This window comes from Cottoperca gobio, chromosome 6 (assembly GCF_900634415.1).
Source record: "Cottoperca gobio chromosome 6, fCotGob3.1, whole genome shotgun sequence".
NCBI lineage: Eukaryota > Metazoa > Chordata > Actinopteri > Perciformes > Bovichtidae > Cottoperca > Cottoperca gobio.
This window is the reverse complement of record NC_041360.1, coordinates 20117975-20142329: the sequence shown is the minus strand read 5'-3', so window position 1 is coordinate 20142329 and position 24355 is coordinate 20117975. Positions and strand designations below refer to the sequence as shown.

At 38.9% G+C, this 24355-nt stretch overlaps 1 protein-coding gene across 1 annotated transcript; it reads right to left on the bottom strand.

The window, feature by feature from the left end:
* Window positions 1-128: 128 nt before the first annotated feature.
* cald1b (caldesmon 1b) lies at window positions 129-24355 on the bottom strand. The gene is made up of 18 exons (XM_029433384.1): window positions 24304-24355; window positions 14780-14883; window positions 12184-12303; window positions 11236-11539; window positions 11110-11151; window positions 10763-11026; window positions 10397-10477; window positions 10144-10179; window positions 9993-10060; window positions 9663-9909; window positions 9350-9475; window positions 8312-8355; window positions 8125-8203; window positions 7142-7273; window positions 6913-7059; window positions 4913-4984; window positions 3516-3552; window positions 129-1886 (listed from the first exon to the last, which is right to left on the bottom strand). Exons 2-18 carry the CDS (start codon window positions 14851-14853, stop codon window positions 1870-1872), a joined length of 1890 nt encoding a protein of 629 aa, XP_029289244.1. The 5' UTR covers window positions 14854-14883; window positions 24304-24355; the 3' UTR covers window positions 129-1869.

Here is a 24355-nt window from a genome sequence, read left to right as displayed (position 1 = left end):
ATTCAAGCTTTCACCAGCCACACACGTTTCAACACTCCATAATTCTACAAATTGTTAGGAGGGACAAAAAGCCCCCCCCCCCCAAAAAACAAATAGCTCAAGGGAAAAGCAACAGAAGTAAAAATACCTTTTTTCATTTTTATCTTTTATTGCTGAAGCAAGTACAAATAATAATTGCAAACATTCAAACGAAGCGATCCACCTCTGAAAGACTTACCGGTACAATACATTTGAGCAGGATTCAGTTCATGTGTACTTCTGACTGACAGGAACATCAGAGTACAATTTAAAGTTACAATTACAGGCATTGTTAAAACAGAGTATATATTGCCTTATAAACCTTTATCACTGCTGCAATGCAAATGAACTGCACAGTGGCATGTAAACTGATGATAGAAAAGCAAGACTGCAGAATTGCATTTGGTCACTGAATAGTTGTTACAGTGGATACTCGCTTACACACGTATTCATAGACTTTGTTCATGCTCCTATAACATAATAATGTGATGTTTACACTGCCACAAGTTTAAAAAAAAGAAAAACCCAAGTGTTGTTGATAGAAACGTTAAACTGCTTGCACACTGTGTTGCTCTGGCTGCAGTCCAGGGCAGAATTTGCCACCGACATTATCTTCTGGTCTGAGGTGGTAGATTTACGGGTACCCCCTAATAATAAGACACACTTTATTAGGGGTTTACACACTTTTGTAGTGCTGGTTCTTATTTGCCAGTAAGACATTAAGTCTGTAGCTCTAAATACAAATACAATAATCCAACCAGCTTGTGAATGTTAGGACGCTTTAGTGCTTCTTATCACTGAACAATAAGACAGTACAGCTGAGGCTGATGGGAATAGGTATTTGGTCAATAGTGGTCAGGAACAGATTACATGTTTATTTAAGTCAGTAGGTTTCATTCTGTCTGCAACATTGTGTCAATCCATCGAGTAGATTTGGAGATATTTCACCGGTGAAAGGTTTGACCAGCTGGTGGCGCTCGATGAAAAGTCGGGGGCTCATCAAAGTCTTAAGGATTCATACTCTGGGCCCCATGAATGTATGTGCCAAACTGTGTGGTAATGGATCCAATAGTTGTTGGGATATTTCCATCTAGACCAAAGAGGTGGAGCAACAGACTGACAGACATTACCAGAGCCACAGCCGCATCACAACCTGGCAACCCAAGAACCCGCTCTCATAACTGATCCATTAATAATCATTAATGACGTCATTAGCTACTATTTGTAAAGCCTTTATAAGGGATGCCTTAGTAGAAAGTGGTACCAACTCAATGACTCTATTATGTACAGGCTAATCACCCAGCTCAGTGACAGTGTATTATAACAACACAAATACAAGGGGTGAGATGGACATTAAACAGCCTTGGTTATCACATGGAGTCAAAATAGGGACTATCATCCCAAAAAGCAGTGAGTGTGTATGACATTTAAACACCAATGCATATTATTGGGTTTAAGCTTAATGGACAATACATGACAAGAAGAGAAGACAGTCAGCGAGGCTTGAAAGCAATATAAAATGAAACATCCTGACAACCATTTGTAACCTTGATGAAACAGATGGATACTACAAAATGTATTATTTCTAAGCGTTAAATGTGTGGAACTTTGTCCTGAAAACGATTCTTTGAATTTTTTTTTGTAATAAAAATAAAAAATCTGATGAAAACATCAATATTTTTAAACTTTAGAGGAAAACATCTCCTGAGACTTTGATGCTCATCCTGATCCTTCATCTTTTCCTCACTCCGGTGTGAACTTCATGCGAAAAAACAGGAACGTTGATGGGAAAGCGATGCACATACAGAACCAGAGCCTTGTGTTTGGTCAGGTGAGACTTGATTTAAATGGTTAGGGTCTTACGCCTGCTAATAGAGGGACAGACAGACAGACAGACAGACAGACAGACAGACAGACAGACAGACAGACAATGCAAAGATCTATTAGTCAATGCTGCATTTAAAACTACATAACTTCTCAAAGTTTATGAGGTGTTAAACAAGATAAGTCTCAGGGTTGTTAATCAATGCTTTTACATCCATTCTTCTCTCTGTTTATGCTGTGTGTACATGTGGCTGCACATCAGAGTCAGTTCTCAGTCAAAGCCAGGACACTTCTCTGTGTGATTGAAAGCTATAACTTTGTTATTTGCCCTCTACTTCATTCCTCAGCGGTCTATTTCTGATGAAGAAGCGGTTACAAACAAGGATCGCTATTTGGGGTTGGAGCTGACACTCGACAAACACTTTTCCATTCCTATTGTTCACACTCACGGCTCACAGCTCAAGCTTCAGTGGCTTGATGTCAGAAGAAGTGTGACTTTTGAACACAAAGAAGAAAAACAGTTTTACTATGCTATTTTTTGATGATTGATTTAAACTGCCCCTTGTAGCTACGTGTTAGGTCTTTATCATTAGCACTGAGTGAGTAAGCCAGGTTATGGAGCCCGATTTGCTGCTTAAACGGTTCGTAATCCTCCTCAGCAGTCAATTGTAATGTGAAAATCAAGCAGCTGCACTCTGGTATGCCAGACAACTCGTCAACAACGCAGCATTGGACAGCCCAGGTGGCACTGGGTGAGCTGTGCACGGCAAAGACACGCCATCCCAGGAGTCTGGAAGGTTCTTTAAACTGGGAAACAAGGTCAGGGTGAAGGTTTTTTTTAAATATAGACCACAGTGCCACAGAGCTCAGCCCGTGCCCAAAAATCTCCAGCAGCAGATTTGATTTACAGTGAGCAGCTACTATGGCACAAAGGCAGGTTGGTGGGTTGTTGTGGTTATGAGTCCACAGAGGGATATAAATCAGTCATGTCCTGCCCCCTTCCTCGTCCAGAAAATGTTTTGAAGGACAGAGACACTTCATCTAAACTCTGCTTCCTCAAAATAAACCCTGGTTTAACATGCAGTATGTGCACATTAAAAGTCCGTGGTGGAATAAGTAGTCAGTTCCTTTAATGTAGTAAAAGTACACATATGAAGATACTTGTAAAAGTCCTCTAACGTTTTACAAGTATCATCAGCAAAATGTACTTAAAGCTATAATTTGCTAAAGTTTATTTTTGTTTTAATTTGCTTTCATGCCCTAGTTATATGAGAAGATTGATACCAATAGGGAGGGTTATGGATCTTCTCATCTTACTTTTGGTAAGAAAGCAAATAAGTGTTTCCTAAAATGTCATACTATTCCTTTAAAGTATCAAAGAAAATGTATTCATTATGCAGTAGAAGGGCTCCTTTTCGTGTAATATTATTTGATTATTATCACTGGTTATGAATTAGCGTACACAGCATTATAATGTATTAGCTAGTCAAGGTTTACACTTTGTTTTGACACAAAGCACTGCATCGCGAGAAACTGTACCTGCGGTGCAGTACAAAGTGCAATTTCTTCTGCTGATATGTAGTGAAGTAGAATAAAATGGAAAATTGTTAAGTTCAGAACCCCAGAATTTGTTTTTTGAGTAAATGTACTTATTTACAGTCTAACAAACTCACCATTAGTGACAAACTTGCTCTTGACTCCAACTGGCAACTGTAAAAACAAATCAACAAGGAAGAAATAAAGGAAAGAGGAAAGAAAAAATCAACAAAAAACTGTAAACCACATATTTATTATTGCCTAACGTTGATGGTGTTGAAACTATTCTTCAATTTATTCTGGGGTTAACAGCTTTTACTTCATTAAAGCTAACAGGGATCCTAATTTAAGTGCTCGATGTGATAACTATATTCGACACTCTAACATGAAACACACAACACTCAAACATAAGCACATGCACTCAATCATAATCTTCTTAAAGCTGTGCACAGTGCAGCCAAAACATCCTATAACAACACATGGATCACATTCATGTAAGACCGTAATCCACGTTTAAAATGAGCAACCACATTAGAGCTATGGATACTATTTATGTCCTCAAACCCAGTGTGTGAACTGTAGGTAGCGTGTACATAATATTGTGTTTATTACAGTATGTGTGAGAGCGGGAGGAAGGGAAGTACAGAAATACACACCAATGGCAGCCATCTCCTTTAAAGCATCAAAATCCGCAATTTCATTTCAGTTCAGGCAACTCATAGACAGGTTCAAAATACATCCTACTTTTTTAACAAGAGACAATGATTGAGACTAATGAGTTAGGGATATATACAAATGATTAGGGTGGGGGAGTTGGCTCCTCACTTTAAGAGAATAACTGCAACACCCTCCCTCCAACCTTTCAGAAAATAATACAGTTCTGAATTATGACAATTAGTTTTCTATAAAAGACCAAAAATGTATAAATAATTTAAGATGGTGTCATCTGCATATGGGCGAACACATTTTTTTATGACCTTTTTTTCCCCAATATTTCTTTCCTGAAAAGTCATGTACGTATACAGATTGTAATTTAATTATATGTTGACATTTGAATTGACTGAACTGAGAAAGTAACAACCCAAACAGTGTTGCCAGATTGGACTGACAAAAAAGGAGCCCAATCATCAGAAAACATAAGTCTTAATTATTAATAAATGTTAATTATACAGATGAATTATAGGAGTCATAAAATTAAATAAAGATCTTTTAGAAATGAAAACATTGAATATTTAAAAAGTCTAGACCAATGAACACAAACTTTTATCTCAGAGCAAACGGGCGGATAGATACTGGTCAATCTGGCAACACTGACCCAAACGTGTAAACAGCACAAAGATCAATCACTGTGTCTGTGGAACGTGCAATGAGTGTTGTCACCACAGATCCACATTTTACCTCTTTCACCCTTCTATTAGGTAGACTGAATGAAACAAACAAACAATACCATGTTACTATAAAGCTTTTAAAACATTAACATCTCCACTCTTTGACAGTACAGATGTGTGTGTGTGTGTGTGTGTTTGTGTGTTACCTTGGCAGGTGCAGAGCTCTTCTTGGTTTCCCACATGCCACGCTTGTTACCGATTTCACCTGGTTTTACATCCTGTCACAAATAAGACCCAACATGACCTTATTAGTCTGATGTAGTGGTGGAAGAAGTACTCTGATCTTGAACTAATAATCTGAAAATCATGAATTACATTTTTTATTTGAGTCAATTTCACTAGAGAACGTATGTATTACACACATACATACATACATACATACATACATACATACATACATACATACATACATACATACATACATACATACATACATACATACATACATACATACATGCATACATACATACATACATACATACATACATACATACATACATACATGTATATGAGTGTATATATATACTGTATATATACAGTATATATGTATGTATGTATATGTGTGTGTATATAAACACATATATATATATATATGTAAGTAGATTGCAATTGCTGATGCCTATGTCTAAGCGTCACTTTAATGCTGCAGCTGTTAAAGTTTGGGTTAATTTGAACTACTATACACCTCTAGGTAGTTTAATCTATATTAATACATTAGATTTATGTTTTGATTATTTGATTAATAATCTCAATCTGCAAAGGAACTAAAGTCAAATCAATGAAGTATAAAGTAGTAACAAATGTAAATACTCAAGTTAAGTGCCTCAGAATTATACTATTACTTTCCACAACAGGCTGGATGCAATTGTTTAGTATTTATTACGATTCAGACTATTATTGGTAGTTATGGTGAAATGTATGCAAAATGGTACCTTCACCAGTTTGAAGAGTAGGCAAAGAACAGCAGGAGAAGTTTAAGTGTGGAAAGCTGAGAAACAATTGTGCAATTGGAAGGAGGAAAGAAAGGCAGAAGAGAATTAAACAACTCAGTAAACAGACTCAGTGCAGAAGAGAAAACAGATGTAAGACATGAGTCTGCTTTACAGCTTCTTCCCATCAGGGGGAAGTGTTGCCGCATAAGTGAGGGGCAAAGTTACAACCACTCCTCTGCTGCCCAAGACGTTTGACACTAAAGATATCTTGCTCATAAATTTCGCGTGAAAACAATGTCACACCTCATCCAGCATTGCTACAGCATATGGACATAGCGTAATGTCTCCAGGAACCCTGGTAAGATTAGCAGCTGGTGTCCTACTTTAAGAATGGGACACAAGGTCCACTGAGTACTCAGTTACAATTTCCTCATTTATGTATTGGGGCCATATGATATTAAACAACATTAAATCACTCTACTTCTACATACTTGTTTGGTTGTTTTGTCCACGTTGTGAAATAGGATAAAAATGTCTCTATGTGAGATGAATATGAAGAGATATGACCTTTTATCCTTGCCCCGAAGAAGACTTTAAATATGGAGTCACGGCGAGATTTAAATATATAGTTTTTTTGGCTTAAAGTAAGTCCAATACAAAAGATGACTGTTTGAAAATAGTGTATGGTTTATGGGTTTTATGAGCTGCAATATACTCTTGAAATACCTACAGAGGCCAAAGTGATTGATGTATGGAGTGGTGAAGAAATGGCAGTGCGAGGAGGCATGTTGGCATTCAGCCACATGACTAACACATAACTGCTGCTGTTCAGCGCTTTATAGTTAGACTGTTGTCCGACAATGAGAGTGATATCATTCTTCCATTCAACGTTTTTCCACAGGTTTAGGCTTAAATACATATATTAAAACTCATGCATGATATAAAGAATAATACACCGGTGATTGTTGGGGCTTTGGCAGCAGATGTGCAAACTGTCCATGTGGTGTCACTAGACTCCAGGCAGCAAACTTTTTTTAGCCTTGGAGCTCAGATATATAAAGGCTGCAGCCAACAAAAGACTGGCATGTTGATGTGCAAATGAGAACATTAGCGTGTGCAGAATATCAAGGCATTACTCTATTGAAGTAACACTGGTGTCCTATTTACAATAGTGTGTATGTGTGTGATCAAGACAAGGATTAGTTAGGCCTTACTGCTGGCTTTGCTGTTGCTGGTGATGCTGCTGCTGGTGATGCTGCTGCTGCTGCCGGTGCCGGTGCTGCTGTCTTCTCTGCCTCTGGAGGCTTTGCCATCCAACTGTTGACACGTCCAGCCACGCCTCCTTTGATACCAACCACATCCTGGGAAAAAGAGACATCTCAAATACTCAAATAACATATCAGTAAATCTCTCTGTTCCCCCCTCTTGGTCTCATTCTCTCACCTTGTTGGCAGGGGCTGGACTTTCAGAGGAGCTGCTGATGTTTCCTTTCTCCCACATGCTCTTAATGCTGCGCGCACCTCCTGTAGGAATATCTACCATCGGAGACTTTGGGGATTTGACGTCTTTGTTTCCCTGTGGAAGTGGAGGATGGATTTAACTACTTTTACAAATGCTATATTGACAATCAATGGTGGAAAGTAACTTTTAATCAAGTACTGTACAAGTACAATTTTGATGTATTTCAATTTTGTGTTGCTTTATGCTTCTACTCCACTGCATTTCACAGGCAATTATTGTCATTTTGACAGCTTTAGTTTCTAATTACAGATTTAAAATATTGAAAAGATTATAAAATACAAATGCATTGTTAAAGATCAAACACACAAATAAAGAATCTGTGTCTGATTTGGGCTTCTTGTCATGTTTAAGATATCTTTGAGACACATTTCCTCTCTAAACTTCTCAGATGATGTCATTTAAATAAGTATTTAGAGGCACAAAGAGATTAAATTATTATTTATTTATTATTATTATATATTATCAAAATACATTTAATGTTTTTCTTTCTTTCCAACATCAATCATCTCAACTCCCATCATATACAGTGTATCTTACAATTATAGTACATCGTTAAAACCTACCTTGACATGAGCAAAATGTTAATTTTACATTGATGCATCAACAGTCTAATAATATATTTAAATAAAATGTTGGATTTTGAATACACACACACACACGCACACACACACACACACACACACACACACACACACACACACACACACACACACACACACACACACACACACACACACACACACACACACACACACACACACTATGCTATTTTCTTGATTTTATGAACCATACCTTCTTTTTCTTCATAATCTCATTAATACTTGACGCTTTTGCAATATTGTCCTTTTTACATTCATGCCAATAAAACATTTCAAGTTGAATAAATAGTTAATAATGAGTCTCACCTGGATGGCAGAGGTGTACTGATCCATTCTGTTGCCTATCTTGGAGACGATTGGAGAGTGAGACACTCTGCCTGCGGTGCTGTGTGGATGACCAACACATGGGACATTAGTGCGGCTCACTAATACAAGAGTGTCTGGTTTATTCCTTTATTCTTTATTTTACTGTAAAATACCTTTTATGGCTCACCTTTTCTGGGCTGATTTGCTCAAGAATTCTGCCTTCGCCCCGATCTGTACAAAACAGCATAGTTTTAGGTTATAAAGCAGTCTGTGGTTGGCATGCACAAATAAATACTGACATGGACAAGCTGTCCTGGCTTCCTTCTTGTCTCCAAGACAACCTGACTGAGAGGCAGACCAGTCAGTCCCTGGGAAGGTTTCTCTGAACTTACTTAGTGCCTGAGCGATTGAACTGGAGAGTTTGCCAGACAGGGAGCCAGGATACACACACACACACACACACACACACACACACACACACACACACACACACACACACACACACACACACACACACACACACACACACACACACACACAATTCTCAACATTCCTCCAAAAATACTCTGGTAAGAAAAGGACCCAGTCATGGTCTATTTCAAAAACAGCCATATTTGAGTAAAGTGCAGACAACAGCTCACATCTTTTTTTAAATGATTGTCAACTCACAATAAATGGGTTATATCTGAGGAATTGAAATGTGAACAACAAAACATTAAAACACAAAATATGTCTCACAACTGGAGACCACAAATATTAAATACAAACAGATCTGTCGTCATATGGGAGTAAAGGAAAACTGTAATACTATAATCTGTAAAGACAAGCTGGTAACAATGCAGTTTGAATATTTGGGAGTTATATGAGAAGATGGATATCAGCAAGTACTTGAATAAATGTAGTTCCCAAAATGTCCCAGTGTTGGGGAGTATGCTTCCTGTTTAAATGCATTTCCCTGATACATTTCGGGTCGCGTAGCTGTTTAGTTTTTGTTTAGGATCATTTTAACTTGGAAGTTTTAAAATGTCCTCTTTTCTGGCCCCACCTCGATACAATGGACGTAAATGGAATGAAATTAAAAATAACATTAAGGAAAGCAGGGGCATCTCTTTTCAGTTTCACTACTACTGTGGATAATCCACTGAACATGCTGTTTAAATTATAGTGAAGTGACGTTATTGAGCTGGAAGAACAATTCCAAGATGTCTGAACCTCCAAAACTGACCTTTGAGGAGCCTTTGGGACTGATAGCAAAGGCAGGTTTTGAAGAATCGTCCTCCTTCTGTTTCTTCTTCTCTGCAGCCTCCGCCCTCCTCTTCTCTATCTCCTCCTTCATCCTCTTCCTCTCCTCCTGTTACGAAAACCACGATTTGTTTTCACAACCAAACTAATTCCTAATTCCTTTTAGTCTGAAGACACATAACCAAAGCAAAGTGAAATGATGCTTCACGCCTTTGATTTCTTATGAGAAAATATATTTCACAATGTGGAATTGTTCATTGTTATAGTTCGTCCCTGACTGTAAAATCCATCCTCACCTGTTCTTTGGCTTTCTTGTCCTCCAGCTCCTGTTTCTTCTGCTTCTCCTCCTCCTCTATGATCTTCTTTCTATCCTCTCTCTTCCTCTTCAGGTCATCCAGCTCGACCTCTGCGTCCTGCTGCTTCTGCTTCATCTTCTCAAAATCCTCGCTTTCTGCATCGTTTCTCCGGCGCTTCAGCTCCTGCAGCTTCTTCTCGGCCTCCTGTCGCTCCTTGTCGTCTGCCTTGGTGGAGGGAGCATTGTCCCTGCACACCAACACACACAATTATTTAAAGCGCAGTACGCATGAAATCAAGAAATACTGAGGAGTTGAAAACGATAACTTTACCTTGATATCTTCTCTGTTTTCTTAAGTTTATTCTCAAAGAGTCCTCCGTTCGGTTTGGCTGGTTCAGTCTGGCAAAAAGGACCAAATACTGTTTCTACTCACATATTCAATATTTAAAAAGAATATCATTTATATGACACGTTTATTTTACCTTTTCCTTGAAACCAAATCTCTTCGGCTTCTCTTCCTTGTAAAGGAATAGAAGAAAATTATTAAAATAATAAAAATATCACATCATATCTGCAAACTGAGAACAAAGTCTGGATAAATCAAATGAGGTCCCTCAGTGTCACTAATCTGAAGGATTAAGGACTCGGGTTACATAATAAATGTCTGTTTTCTGTCTTTCATTTGACTTTTCCAGCTTTTTAAAGGGGCTGTTATGTAATAAATCCCATCAATACCTCCTCTTTCTTCTTCTTCTCTTCCGTCTCTCTCTTTTTGAGCTTGTCCTCTTCCTCTTTCTTCTTCTTCTCCTCAGCCTCCTTTTTCCGTTTTTCTTCTTCTTCCTTTTTCTTCTTCTCCTCCAGCTCTTTCTTCTTCTGTTTTTCTTCCTCCTCCTTTTTCTTCTTCTCTTCCAGCTCTGTCTTGCGTTTTTCTTCCTCCTCTTTCTTCTTCTTTTGCTCCATCTCCTTTTTTCGTTTGTCCTCCTCCTCTTTCTTCTGTCTCTCTTCCATCCCTCTTTTCTGTTTTTCCTCCTCTTCTTTTTCCATTTTCTCCTTTTTCTTCTTTTCCTCTTCCTCTTTTCTCAGCCTCTCCTCCATTTCCCTTTGTTGTTGTTCCTCCTCTCCCATTTTCTTTCTTTCCTCCTCCTCCTTCAGCTGCCTTTCTTTCTCCTCTTTCTTGAGCTTCTCCTCCATTTCCCCTTTTTGCCTTTCTTCCTCTTCTATCCTCAGCTTTTGTTCCATTTCTTTTTGCTGCCTTTCCTTATTTTCTCTTTCCTCCTTGTCAACATCAGGAACAGCTTCATTCTTTCCTAAATCAGGCTGCTCCACCTCTGCTTCTGTTGCTGCAGCCTTCTCCTCAATCTCCTCCTGTAAAATACAGTTTTGTTTTCAATTGATGCATGTCAGTCAACAAAAGTAAGGTAGCAGAAAGCTAAGCTGAAAGACCATACCTCATTTCTTGTGCTCGCTGTTCTTGATTCCTCAACAGATTCCTGTTGGGAGAAAATAAACATAAACTACAACAGAATAATCTCAACCCAAACCGTCTTGAAATCTGCAGACATCTTTCACTGTACCTTCTCATCATTATTGTCCTCTTCATCTTTTCTCCAGGAATTCATATCAGAGTCTTCGGCTGGTTTCTCCTCATCGTCCTCTGTATGTCGTTGTCTACTGCTGCTGATGGAGGACTGCTCTTCCAGTCCGCTGTCTGTGCCATTGCTGGTGCTGACAGTGGGGTCAAACTCCTTCTGTCTCTCCATGGCCTCCTTCATTCTCTTCTGCCGGCGCTCCTCCCTCTTGGCCAGGCGCTCCAGCAAAGCATCGTCATCATCTGCTCCTTCAGCATCGGCCGTGGCTGAGGACTCGGTCTCCGTCACACTGTAAGCACATGAAATGTACTTGTTTATGAATGTGTGTCCGTCACTCTGAATGAACTACCTAAATGCATTTAAAAAACAGCTTAAGCTAAAAAAAAGTATTAGCAACCAAATATAAAAGTACTCATTATGCATTATGGGCTATTTCAGAATCAACTATATTATATAATTATATCCTAATTATTCATCAATCCCTTTAATGTTGCAGCTGCTAAAGGTGGAGCTCATTTAATTACTTTATGTACCGTCGGGTATCTTAACCTTTAATACTATATCATAATTAATGAGTTGATTATATTCTGTATTAATAATCTAAATCTGCAATGTAACTAAATCTATTAAATCTCTCTCTCTCCTTCAGACCATAAGCTCTTAGTCCTGAACATACCTGAGGATAATCAAGTACTGAGAGCAGCAAACTGTAAATCCACCCAGCGCAGTGACATAAATCTCCAGCAGGCAACACCTCTCTGCTGTCCAACAAATGACATCAACTATCTTGCTTTGGTCTACAGCTGTTTAGAAAGAACGAAATCCCAGGTGGGACGTGTCTCTCTTAACTGTCTCATAAATCTTGTTTTAGATAGTTTAAATAGTTGTTGTCCTTCGTCGGCTTTCTCCCCAGGAACTGTGTGTACGTTGTACCTGTTAGTTACATCAGGGCTTTCAGGCTCCTCTGTGTCCCTCATCTTCTTCCTCTCCTCCCTCGCACGTCTCCTTTGCTCCCGGGCTTCCTCCTCCTCATCATCGTTGGTGTTATCCACCCTGAAATATCACACGCAACAGGCACGTTTGAGCATGTAAACAATATGTATTGAAAATAAGATCTGTAAGTGTGGACATGAGATGTGATTAGTTCATTAATTGTAATGATTTTTAGAGCCCCGACGAGCTGAAAGTATCTATTTTGCACAAGAAAAAAGAAAAAAATAGAGAGAAATCTTAAATATACACATTATTTTGTATAAGACGAGTATCTGATGAACCTTTCACATTTAAGTTGTGAACCGCTATGAGCCACAATGTCTGACCTCATGAGACATGATGGAGATGGGAGATACCACAACAGAGGGAAAACAGAAAAAGGAATGACTCCTTTGGCATTTATTAATATAAAAAACACATTTAATCAGAGACAGAACGGGTAGAAAAAGGTTGAAAGGATGGAAAAAATCACCAACATGAAATCTTTACCCTCCTGTCTTTCTCTTTCAATCCTCCTCATCAGCTCACATCCTGCCATTGACCTTAATCCAACTGTGAGTAGACCCACAGAGAGATTTCCAAGCATTACCAGGCTTTATGAGGCACGGAGAGAGCTTGAAATGGCCAATTGATAGAGCATGGGTATTATTTCCCTCTTCTCTTCCTGAATCACAATGATTTACAGATGTTGTGAGAGGAAGAGGTGATGGGAACCACAAGAGTCCTTTCTGTCTTTCAAACAGAAACAAACAAGGCAGGAATCCAATAAATCCTCAGGCAAAGGTTTTCCTGGCATGACATGGGTCGTCCAGGCAAATCATTGAGGAAGTAGATCAATTAGATATTACTTCACCCAAAGCTCGAGGCCTGCTGCAAGAAGAGTGCTGTCAAAATGTTGCAGTTACCTTTCATGAAACATAATAAATGTAGGGATATGATGAGAGCTTCTTGGCTAACTAACAACTTTACTCAAAACTGTCAAGTGTTCAGGCTATCTTGTGCTGAAATAGAAATGGCAGTGAAAACATTACAGCGTCTGCAGCATTTCCTCTGGCTGCAGAGGAGCAGAGCGCAGGCTGGGTTGGCACTGCTGGCAGAGCTGCAGAGCTGCAGAGCTGCAGGACTGTGAGAAAATGGTTAGGAATACCTTTTTTCCACTGGAGCTCTGATAGGACATTTGATAAGACTGCAACTGACTTCTCAACTAGAAGAAAATAATGTGTTGAGCTGCGGTTGATTGTATGCACAACTTGACAATCTGGTCACGGCAAAATGTTGAGGACTATTTTCAGCTGTGGATTAATACACACTTGGTGCTCTAGGGAAGAAACATGTCACCCAGTGCAACGATGTGGCTCAATAATGTGGTTTTACAACAATGGAAGTCGAGACAGATAATACTCTGGACACTTTACAAAAGCAAGTTAATGAATGAGGGTTGGGATGGAAATGGCACTTCCAGGTATCAACATGTTCCAATGTTATATTTTCAAATGGTTTCCATGTCTATTTTTTTAACTCTGAAAACTATAGCTACAGGGGTTCAGATCTAAAACAATATAATTCAATGAATGCTTGTCTTTGATTAATCTTTCTGTAGGCTCAAAGTTCATCCTAATGTTTGATACTCATTTGAAGTCCTCTTTAATCAAGCATCAGCTGACGGCTACATGTGTTTGTGTGTTTGTTTCCACTTTACATGACATCTCAGGAGACGTATTGTCTTGTTTGTTTACATTGAAACTGTAGCTTAACTAATTGAATTGTACCGTGGGCAACTTTTAAAGACGTTCAAGTTCGACTTTCCTCCATTCCTCTGCATTCCCTTAAAGTTTCACATAATTGCGGATCATTTGACCTTTTGTTCTTATGATGTTATGGGATGCACTCAACAGAGTCAAACCTGCATCTTTGCACCACAATAGTGGTATTGTAATATTAATCTGAGCACAAAGAGAGAGGGAGGGCGACGACAGAGAGCGACAAACTAATCCACACTGCAGCTCGGCTCTAATGAGCCAAAGAGGCAGAGGAGATCATTAAGTCGTCATCGCCTGAGCACCGTCCAAGTCCTGTCCGCTCCACTCTGCTGCACCATGTGGAGACACACGGGCACTCACAACTCCCTCAAGCAGAAATGCAAAAACCCAAAGACAAACAGTAAACTCTCGAACACCTTGTTATAGTAAAGTTTGTCCTATATGGGTTAAAACAATTACTTTTCCACTAGATTAAACCACACTACAAAGTATTGAGCAGCTGGTGTTTGGTAATGACTGCACAAGTGGTTTATTAAAGGCGGGGAATGTTGTAATGTGCACTGAAGCTGAAAATGTGTCAGGTTTGAGTCAGACAGCGAAACACTGATAAAACTAATGAGGCTTCAATTCAAGATGTTGAGTCCTTTTATAGCATTTGTAAAATTATCACCATGCATACACTTTTTCTACCAAGTGTTTGAGTGTGCATGTCCATGAATGTGTGTTTTTGTATGTATTCTTTTGCACATTTGTTTATTCTTAGATGGTTCACTCACTTGTCAGTGTCGAGGCGCATCTGCTCTCTCCTCTGCCTCCTCAGCTCCATGCGGTGGTCGAAGTCATCGTCCATGATGCCCAAAAGATTCTCCTGACTTTCTAACTGAAAGACACAATTGCGATATCATGAGCAGTCAATCGATCACTCATCGATTATCTTGTGTTGCATTCTTGAGCGACAATATTTCACGAGGAGAAACACATGCTTGGAAAATCTAATTACTGCGGTATATTTGTTTCATATCATTATTATTTTCACAATGTTTGCAGTTATTTTTAGATTATAATTTCACATTATCATAATATGTACATAATGTGCACAGTTAGCTAATCTTTTTTATATTTTTTAAATATTTTATATATTTTATATCTTTTTTTAAATTAAAATTGAATTAAAATACATTTTTACACCATAAAATGAATCTCAGCTTAAGATCATTGTAATTTCACAGTTTTGTGAGCTTTTATAATAAGTAACAAACCCTCACAGCGACAAAAAAAACATGCTAAATTCAATAAAAAAGTAATTCATATTATGAGCTCCAAATCAGTTACACATCCAAGTACAGGGGACCACCCAAGACAGCTTCATGACACGGGCAGAAACATAAAAACTACAGTGCCCGTTAGTTTACAATACCTGAGCAGTAGCTGAAGTTTAGTCCATAGACAGCAGTGTCTCCCCTCTCTTCATATATCAGCCTCTACAGTCTGGTTTATATCTCAGCCCTTCTGCAGCACAAAGAATTCCTGCTTGTTCTTCTAGCGACTTTAACTACCAGAAAAGGCAACGCCTGCCTCTGTGCTCGCCTCTCTTTCTCTCTCAGCCTCCCTCCTCCTCCTCAACCTGACTCCTGCTCTCTCCCTCTGTCTCACTTTCCCCTCCCTGGTCTCTGACTTCAGGCTGTTTCCCTTGGTTTGCCTTTTTTCAGGCTGCAACTCTTGCATTGAGCATTTTTATTCTAAATATGTCCTTGTCCTTGTTAAATTGGCAGAAATTGATTATGAGAAATACCGTCGCAAACACTTATGACTATCCGTCTGGCTTTTTGGAAAGTCTTTAATCGATGGGAATGATCTCCCTGCTTCTTCCCCCTAGTAAAAATCTGGAAACTGATAATCAAGAAAAGAGATGTGAGGATGATGTTCTTCAATTTATTAAATTATTGGTATGTATTCAAATTGTGTTTGTCTCATCCTTTTATATACAGTATGTTTTCTTGATCAATACTTATTAACAGTTCAAACTAAGAATAAACAGCCTACCGAACCAAATGGAGATGGAGGCAGATATATTCACTGGGCAGCCCAATACATAAGACATCTTTATCTGAATTGTAGAGGCTGGACAGATATGATAGCGCCACTCATCCATCCTAATAATCAGTGGATCCTTCCTCCTCCCTCTACTCTTGTTTAGTGGAGGTCTACTGAAACTCCAGGACATCCCTCCGACATCAGACATGATGAAGTGTTTGATTCATAAATAGATAAAATGATAATTAAGGCTGTAGAAGTATGTGCAGCTTCACCAATCAATCAACAACTCAAACCCTTTAATTAGTCAATGATGAATCTGCACTGGTACGTGGTTATTTCCCAAAGCTTACATAGCTCCCATAGCTTGTATGTAATACTATAAGATCATAACATCCTGGGCAGAATCACTATGTGCAAAACTATTTTTTGGCAAGAACTTAGATGCATAATCTTTTAATTGATAAAATCTTTGAATAAGTTGAGCGTATGGACGCAGATGCTGTAGAATAGAAAGGTTTGAGTAGGCTCGTGTTGACACCTCTAGCTTTGAGTGCCAATTACAAACCATTGCCAATAGAAACCCTTTATCTCATGATCTCTTTTCTTACATGGGACACTTACCAGCTGCACAATAAGTAGCTGCCATCAACCATCTTTTGACCACCTTGTTTTAAAGTCTGTAAGAAAGTCTGCCCCCGAACTCCAGCCAACAGATACAGAGCAGAGAATTCTGAAGTGTGCTTTCAGAAAGTTTAGTAATCCTGTCCCTCTCAGAGGGGGAAGGAAAATGAAGCCAAGACTTCCAGACATTTTGGCTCAGGAAATCTGATCATAATAAATCTCAAGGTTTCCTTTTTTTTGCACTGTTGCCTTTAAAAAATATCCCAAATTATTACAGTTTAGGAGAATGTATCAGTTTTGGATTGTGACGATGCCGCGTTTGATTGACACAATATCTGCTGCAATGCAGTCCAATAAACATATACTGTACACACTATTAGATTACTGGATGTCCATTATTTTAACGTTTTGAAAGGTGAATTGTGGATCAAAGTACATTTTTCTTTTACACAGTTGCTGAATAAAGTAATATAATGTCCAACCAACTTCCTCTTCATATACGTAGCTTTGCCAAACTTTTACAAACACAAAACAAACATCTTAATATCACTGTTGAGATATTAACACTTTTGAAATGTATCATGTAAAACAAAGATTTGTATTAACAGCAAGTTCTGTATTAAAATAACATTGAAAATATACATAGGGAACCACGGGCTCAAAAATAATTTGTGTTTTAGGGCAAGAATCTGTAATGTTGTAATGTCTAGTGTTAATCTACTGCATCCATGTACTGAACTAAACTTGGCCATGCTCACAATTCTACATCTAACCTCAAACTACATCCAGCAGTTTGTTCCTCTCCGTGTAGCAGAAGGAATTGTACAAATTCTTAAAACTTATCTGTTTTTTAAGAGCCGTCCTGCTGCAGGGCAACACATGATCAATGGTTTGGTTTTTCTGATCCAGGAAACATTATACCAGCTGTTAGTCAGTTTTATACTTTCTCTTGGTGGTACTGAAAATAAGTCTATAGACATTGGTGAAGGAGACCTCTATCCAACACACACACACACACACACACACACACACACACACACACACACACACACACACACACACACACACACACACACACAGACACACACACACACACACACACATTATCATTTGCTTGATATTTGAGAACATGCTGAAAGAAAATGATGGAGAGAAAAATGTCTGGCCTGCTTCACAAGAATACGATGAATCCATCTTCTTCTGTAACAACATACCGAAGAATGCTGGGAATTGAGATGATGTGATCTCACAGTCAAGTTGACATCCCACTTTATTCACGAGTGTGTTTTCTCTACTCACTTTGATAGGGCATACATGCAATATTTATGTCCCAAGCACTTGATCATATGAGGACACGTAACAGTGCCATAAAGAGGACCAAGTATCCTCCCTTTGTTTAGATTATTTATCTTCAGATCTAAAGCGGAGCCCTACAACATTGAGCAGTCGGTCATAAGTTTAGTTTTTACAATGGCCGACACCATATACAGTCATAAAGGCTTACAAACAGAATGGACCATAAGAGGCCTTTTCCAAAACATGCACTACATGGGTAACACGACAGTTCAGAGCTTTCCTGGAGATGGATGACACTGTTGTACAGGAAAATAGGAAAGTGATTCATGGAAACTCAAACATCTTACTTTTTTAGACAAAACATATGTCGAGGTTTGGAGAGGTTGTTGTTGCTCATGTAAAAAACATACCGATCTGTAGAGTTCAGGAATGAAGAGCTTGAAAAAGTAGGAGGAAATTGTTGGTCTGTCCACCATATTGGTCCAGATTGATTTATCTCGACAACTACTAGATGGATTGTCGTGACATTTGGTTGACATTTCTGTGGTTGGCTTCGGTTTGTTTTACTTTTGGCTGTAGAGACACATTAAGGTTAACATTTTTGGTTTTGTGTGAGTTGTCTGCTTTGACTTTAAAACATATGTCCCCCTCAGGATGAAGTGTAACCTTTCATCCAGAGTGCAATCGGGTCAAAATGTTAATTTGTCCAATACCAATAATTTATGGCCCAATACATGCACGCTAATTATATTTCCATCAAGCCTCAGCTGTACTTTGTTTTCCATAAGTGCTTATTAGCAAATGTTAACATGCTAACATGCTAAACTAAGATGGTGCACTGTGATAAACATGCCTTCTGTACACCAGCATTATCATTGTGTGCAAGTAAGCATGTTGAAGTTAGCATTTTAGCTCAGTATCTGCTTGCAGGGCTGTAGACTCTTATTGTTTAAGCTGACTAAAACTCCTCCCCACTTCCTTCACATACCTAATCAATTTGCACAGTGTACGTTACAGTGATGGTATATGAGGTATTCCAGCGATCTCTCTCTGTGCTCTCTGTTCTGCTGTACAGCATGTGTGCACCACTGAGCAGTCAACTATCATGACGAGGGCACCTTGTGTCCTCCCACCATTCACATACAGACATATGCAATCATTATGACCACAACAGTTGATTATGATACTTTGGCATTATCGTCATTATGAGCAACCTCATCTGTGTAGTCAGTTTCTTAACCACACATATTTCTTCTAAACGCATTAACTCTCACATCGAAAGTTCTGCTCTCCAGCTCTAATCTATGGGACATAACTCGGTAACGCTTTATTTAAGGTTAATAAATCCTTTTATGATACACTTGTTAACAGTTTGCTATGCTTTTTTGTAGCCACCAGATGTAAAGTGAGAACAAACCCTCACGCTTACTACAAAGACCTTAATAGAAAGCGTTACCCATAATTCCTTTCACAGTCAAACATGAGACAAAGTGTTATCCATCACTCTTGCAGCTGTTCTTATATGGGACCAATTAATGACAAAGGCTGGTCTGTTTCTGAACATTATGGACTCTATGGAGCAGCAGACCAGTTCTGACTGACCTGCAGGCTAACAGCTCTCAGACATGTCAGAGTCGTGATCCAGGCCTGTTTGGATTGGCCCGAGCCCAGCAGTGCCGGCGAAGTTCTGCATTTCTAAAGTTGAAAAACTCACCACTCTGGCAGATGAAAGCACTGATCATATTGGCATTTTAATTTAACAAAATGTCTGCCTGTACCCACCCGGGACAGTCTCTCAAAGTTCCAAAACCTCAAGCTCAAGAGATTCTTGTTATCGCCTCATTTATATGTGCACAGCATAGGTTGTTATAGTCTTCCTGTCATAAATGGGAATCGTGTTCACAAATCATTCCCACATGAGCGATGCCGAGGACAGTTTCTAATTCACACATCTGTAACTGATTTGTCTCATCTGGGTAAGCTCTCCCTTCTGATGGGATCAAAAACCGGTGCAGCACCTTTATACCTCTGCAGAGTCACTCCACTCTCATGCAACTGGAAACTCGCCGTTGGCTCAGCGATGGCCGGGTGCTGCCCCTAACACTCACCAGACACTGCTTATGAATATTCGTATTGATGTTTGCAAAATCTGGAGCCAGCGAAAACATCAGCTGTAGCTCGCAATAAAAAATTCAAATCTAAACCTGACCTTTTACTGGTCCGTGTGTATTTTATCAAAAGAGGGAGAAAAACTACTGAATGTAAGATGCGTTGTATGATGTGAAGTCTCTAATGTAAAAGAATAAATACAGTTCATACTTAGGCAGTGACTAATATTGGAGGCATGGATTTATGAACCATATTATGTATTATGAAGTTAACTAGGTGACCTATCAAACGTGATTAATGATTAACAGTTTATTCTGGAAGAATTCAATGCAGGTGTTGTCCATCAAAAGTATTAAATCACATTAAGCCCACATTTGAGTCGTTTGTTTCTGAAGTAGGACTTAGCCTGAGAATTCTTCAAGTGGTCCACTGAAGGTTATAATAAGTCTAATATAACATTAGTGCTTGTTTATATGCAATACAAAAGTTAAAAGCCTCCCACTAAAAGCCCTATAATTACATCAATTGCACGGTACTTCTTTGTGTCCTTATTCGTCCCAGCATGGTGAACGCAGCATGTGCTGTTTGTATATTGTCTGGCTTTATAATTACTGAGCCACGATGGCGTCTCTACTGAGTATTTGTCATTGTATTAATCAGACATCAAAAGGAGGCAGAGGAAAGCATTATGTTCTGTTAATGCATGATGTACATTTGGTTTGGCAAGTTCTCACATCTTCAATCAGGAAGGCAGCTGTATGTTAGTAACTGTACAGCTCTCTCTCTCTCTCCTGAAGTAATTACAATACAATTTGTGATGTGTCCTTTTTTCTTTTTTTTAGCTCCTGCCCCTCAGACAGTCCTGAGTAGATGAGAAGATTGATACCGCTCATGTTTCCACGCTACATTTAAAGCTACCACCAGCAGACGATTAGCTTAGCTTAGCACTAAGACCGGAAACGGCTAGCATGGCTCTGTTCGACGATAACACAATCCACCTACCAGCGTCTCGAAAGATCACTGACGCAATTTATCTTATTTGTTTAATCGGTAGAAAAACCAAAGTGTAAAAACGACATATTGCCATATTACAGGGGATTATGTGCCAGAATATTTCTTGGTCAGTATCAGTAACTTGGAGCCTTCGTTAGTTGCAGGCAAACTGATCTTGACCAAGAAATAGTCTGGCACATAACCCTCTGTAAAATGATTTGTGATCGTTTATACTCAGAGTTTGGTATTGAAGGACAAGTATTTGACAGTTAGTTTATACTTTTATGAATCCATCATTATCAATCATTATCATTGACCTCTACTGGGAGTGTTTAGCTCGCAGGTACATACTGTGATGAGAGAAACATACATATAATATTTGTTTCATCTTATACTCCTTAGACCTTTGAAGTTATCGTAGTTAGTTGTAAGGTATCAGGGTATTAAAAGAGATCCATGTGTTTCTCTCACTGTCTTCAGACAACTCTCCAGCCTGAAATCAGACAAGGTTCTTGAAAAGATAAAGAAAGTGCTTCAACACGCTTATAGATAAACATGTGCCTGAGAGGCGTTTGCAATCAATCAAGAAGCCACAGCTGCTTACTCAACATGACCAAACATGGGCACGTATGAAAAAGTCACTGACCAGGATACAAATTCCACAGTTTACAAGCCAAAACATACGGTAGTGCCGCCATTTTCTGTCGCTCATTAAAATTGTTTGTGTGCAGTTTGGTTGAAAAGGAGTGTGCGCTGTTTTGTAGTCGATAACCATTGAATGGTAAAGTGGAGATTAGGAAGCATCTTATCATCTCTATGCAGAGTTAGGAGGCTCAACAGGACTGGTGCTCTGCAGCTCAGCTCAGCTTGTGTTGTAATAAACAAAGGGGCACAAGCAGTCCATCATCAGCTGACAGGTGTACCTTCAAAAAGTGGAAATTGTAGCTTGCTTTATTTTGTCCATTAAACGTTTTAAGAGTCTGACGTGAAATACAATATGTCTGGTGACACAAGGGGTTAAATGAATCCAAATTCAAAGCGGAGTTTTAGTTTCTTCCTCGAGCGGGGACTCAATGGAAATAGATGCAGCTATGTGCACTCCCTGTTCTGCATCCCATCAGCCGAGATGGTGCACTTGGCCTCCTTTTAAGGAAGTACACAGGCAATGTTAGTTGTAGTGACCCAGCTTGGCAAGGTGCGAGGCTCCGGACAGTGAGCGTGGTTTACTCTAGGAAATACCTGCTGCTAAACAAAGTGGCAATCCAAGAATAACTTGTTTCCATTGTGATTTCTAATAATCACATTTCCATAATGCTGCTGAGAGGCAGTAGGACTATTGTCATTGTTAATGTCAATAAAAAGGAAACTGACTATATGGCTGTTGATTTTATAATACTTTTAAAATGTTCACAGGGGAATAGGAGCAGCTGGACATTTAAACAAATAAATCAGACTTCTAAATCACTTTGGTATTGATGTAAGGAATGTTATTTCTCCTTCCATCTATGTAGACTTGATGGCAGACTGATTGCTGATGAAAGCCTCCATTAATGTCAGAGCTACTAACACTCACCTCCTGTAATTTTCTGATGTGGAAAACCATTTCCTCTCCTATTTAGAGTGTCCCACCTGTACAACTAGAGAGCAGACAGCCCCCCTCTCAGTCAAAACACAACACTTTTAAGCTACAAAGACTCAATTGTGCTCATATTCATTACTCTTTCGGATTCACAAACTCTTTTTTAATGACTTTTTAACTCAAACTGTTTAAAAAGTACTGAGTGCTCGTGTTCACAAGACAGCTACTATCCTACTCTCTATTTTTTTACCAGGCTCTATGCAGACAATGGTGTTTGGATCAAGATGCAGCTTTTTAAAAGGGGAACATAAAGAATCCGCAGCTAAACATGTCACTGAACTCTTCTTTGTATTGTTGTTGTAAGGTTGTGTGTTCACATGTATGCTTCAAATCTCTCATAAATAACTTTTACACTTCATGCACAAACATTTCCCTTTACATTCGCAGCTGTTTTCACTCTCATGACGCAAACAATTATTCTGATTTTAAGTAACCAAGAAGGGGAGAGGATGCTCTGGAAACCCAAACACATTTCCAGTCCCCAAAGAGTCTGCGGTCATAAACTCACACACTGAGGTCGTAGCCTTTATCTTCAATACCATCTAAGGAAAAGGAGTCTGACTTGGCATGTCCACAACGCCAAACAGCTTTTCCACAAGCAGACGTCTGCTCAATGTATGAGAAACAGAACCCGGAGTCAGATTATAGTATTCACTGCTGTGTTGGACGGAGCAGATACAAGCTGAGCCTCAACGACAACGATGTGCAGAGGCATCCAATGCATGAAAATGTTTCAGCTTGCAATTACTTCATGCACGTCCTGCCTTTCTAATACCATTTCATGTATGCAACGTGGATGCAGTGTCTTCCAATTCTGATCCCCCTGCAGAAATATACTGACTGATACAAGCTTTATATTTACCAAGAATCTCTTAAGGAGTTCACTGGAGGCCTCTCTTTTATTGCATTAAATCAACATTTAATGCACTAGAATGTTTGGATAAAAGAGTTATACCCAAAGTGCAATCACATTTACCTCATGTTACAATATTTTGGGTAATATTTACAACATCTGTCAGTAAAAAGTGATTATTTAGCTGTCAGTATTTATAGCTTTTGTTCAGCAAATAAACATTTTCATGCCATGGTGTCCAGCTGTTACTCTGCCTGATGGTGACCCTTCCCAAGCCATTTGTATAAAGAGGGGACACATTTTAACATCTCTCCTTGTTTTGCTTTTTCTCTGCTTTTTCTCCCATCAATATCCTCATTTGAGATTCAAGATACGTAGGCTATACTAATCATTTACTTGCAACTACTTTGAGACTTTGTATCCATCTTAAATCAGATATATGTAAAGAAATATATATATGTTTTCCCCTAGTAACATCTTTCCTAATAGTCTGTTGAATTTCGAGCAGCTGTACCTAATCTAAACCAGCTGGTTAACGTTAAGAGTTGTTAACAAGCCATACACCTACCTGTCATGTGGTTGTTAATGCCACTAATTATCTGCTCAACACTTGATTACAAATCTCTCAATTTATAAGGCATTTAAAATAAAAGAACACTCCTTTTTTGTCTGCATTAACTTAATATAATATAATACACCACAAACATAATATATTATAAGATAGCATCACACATTATCATCATCAAACTTACCAGGCAGACAGAGCAAAGTGACTGTTCTTGGGGGAAATCAGCAGAGGGAGAG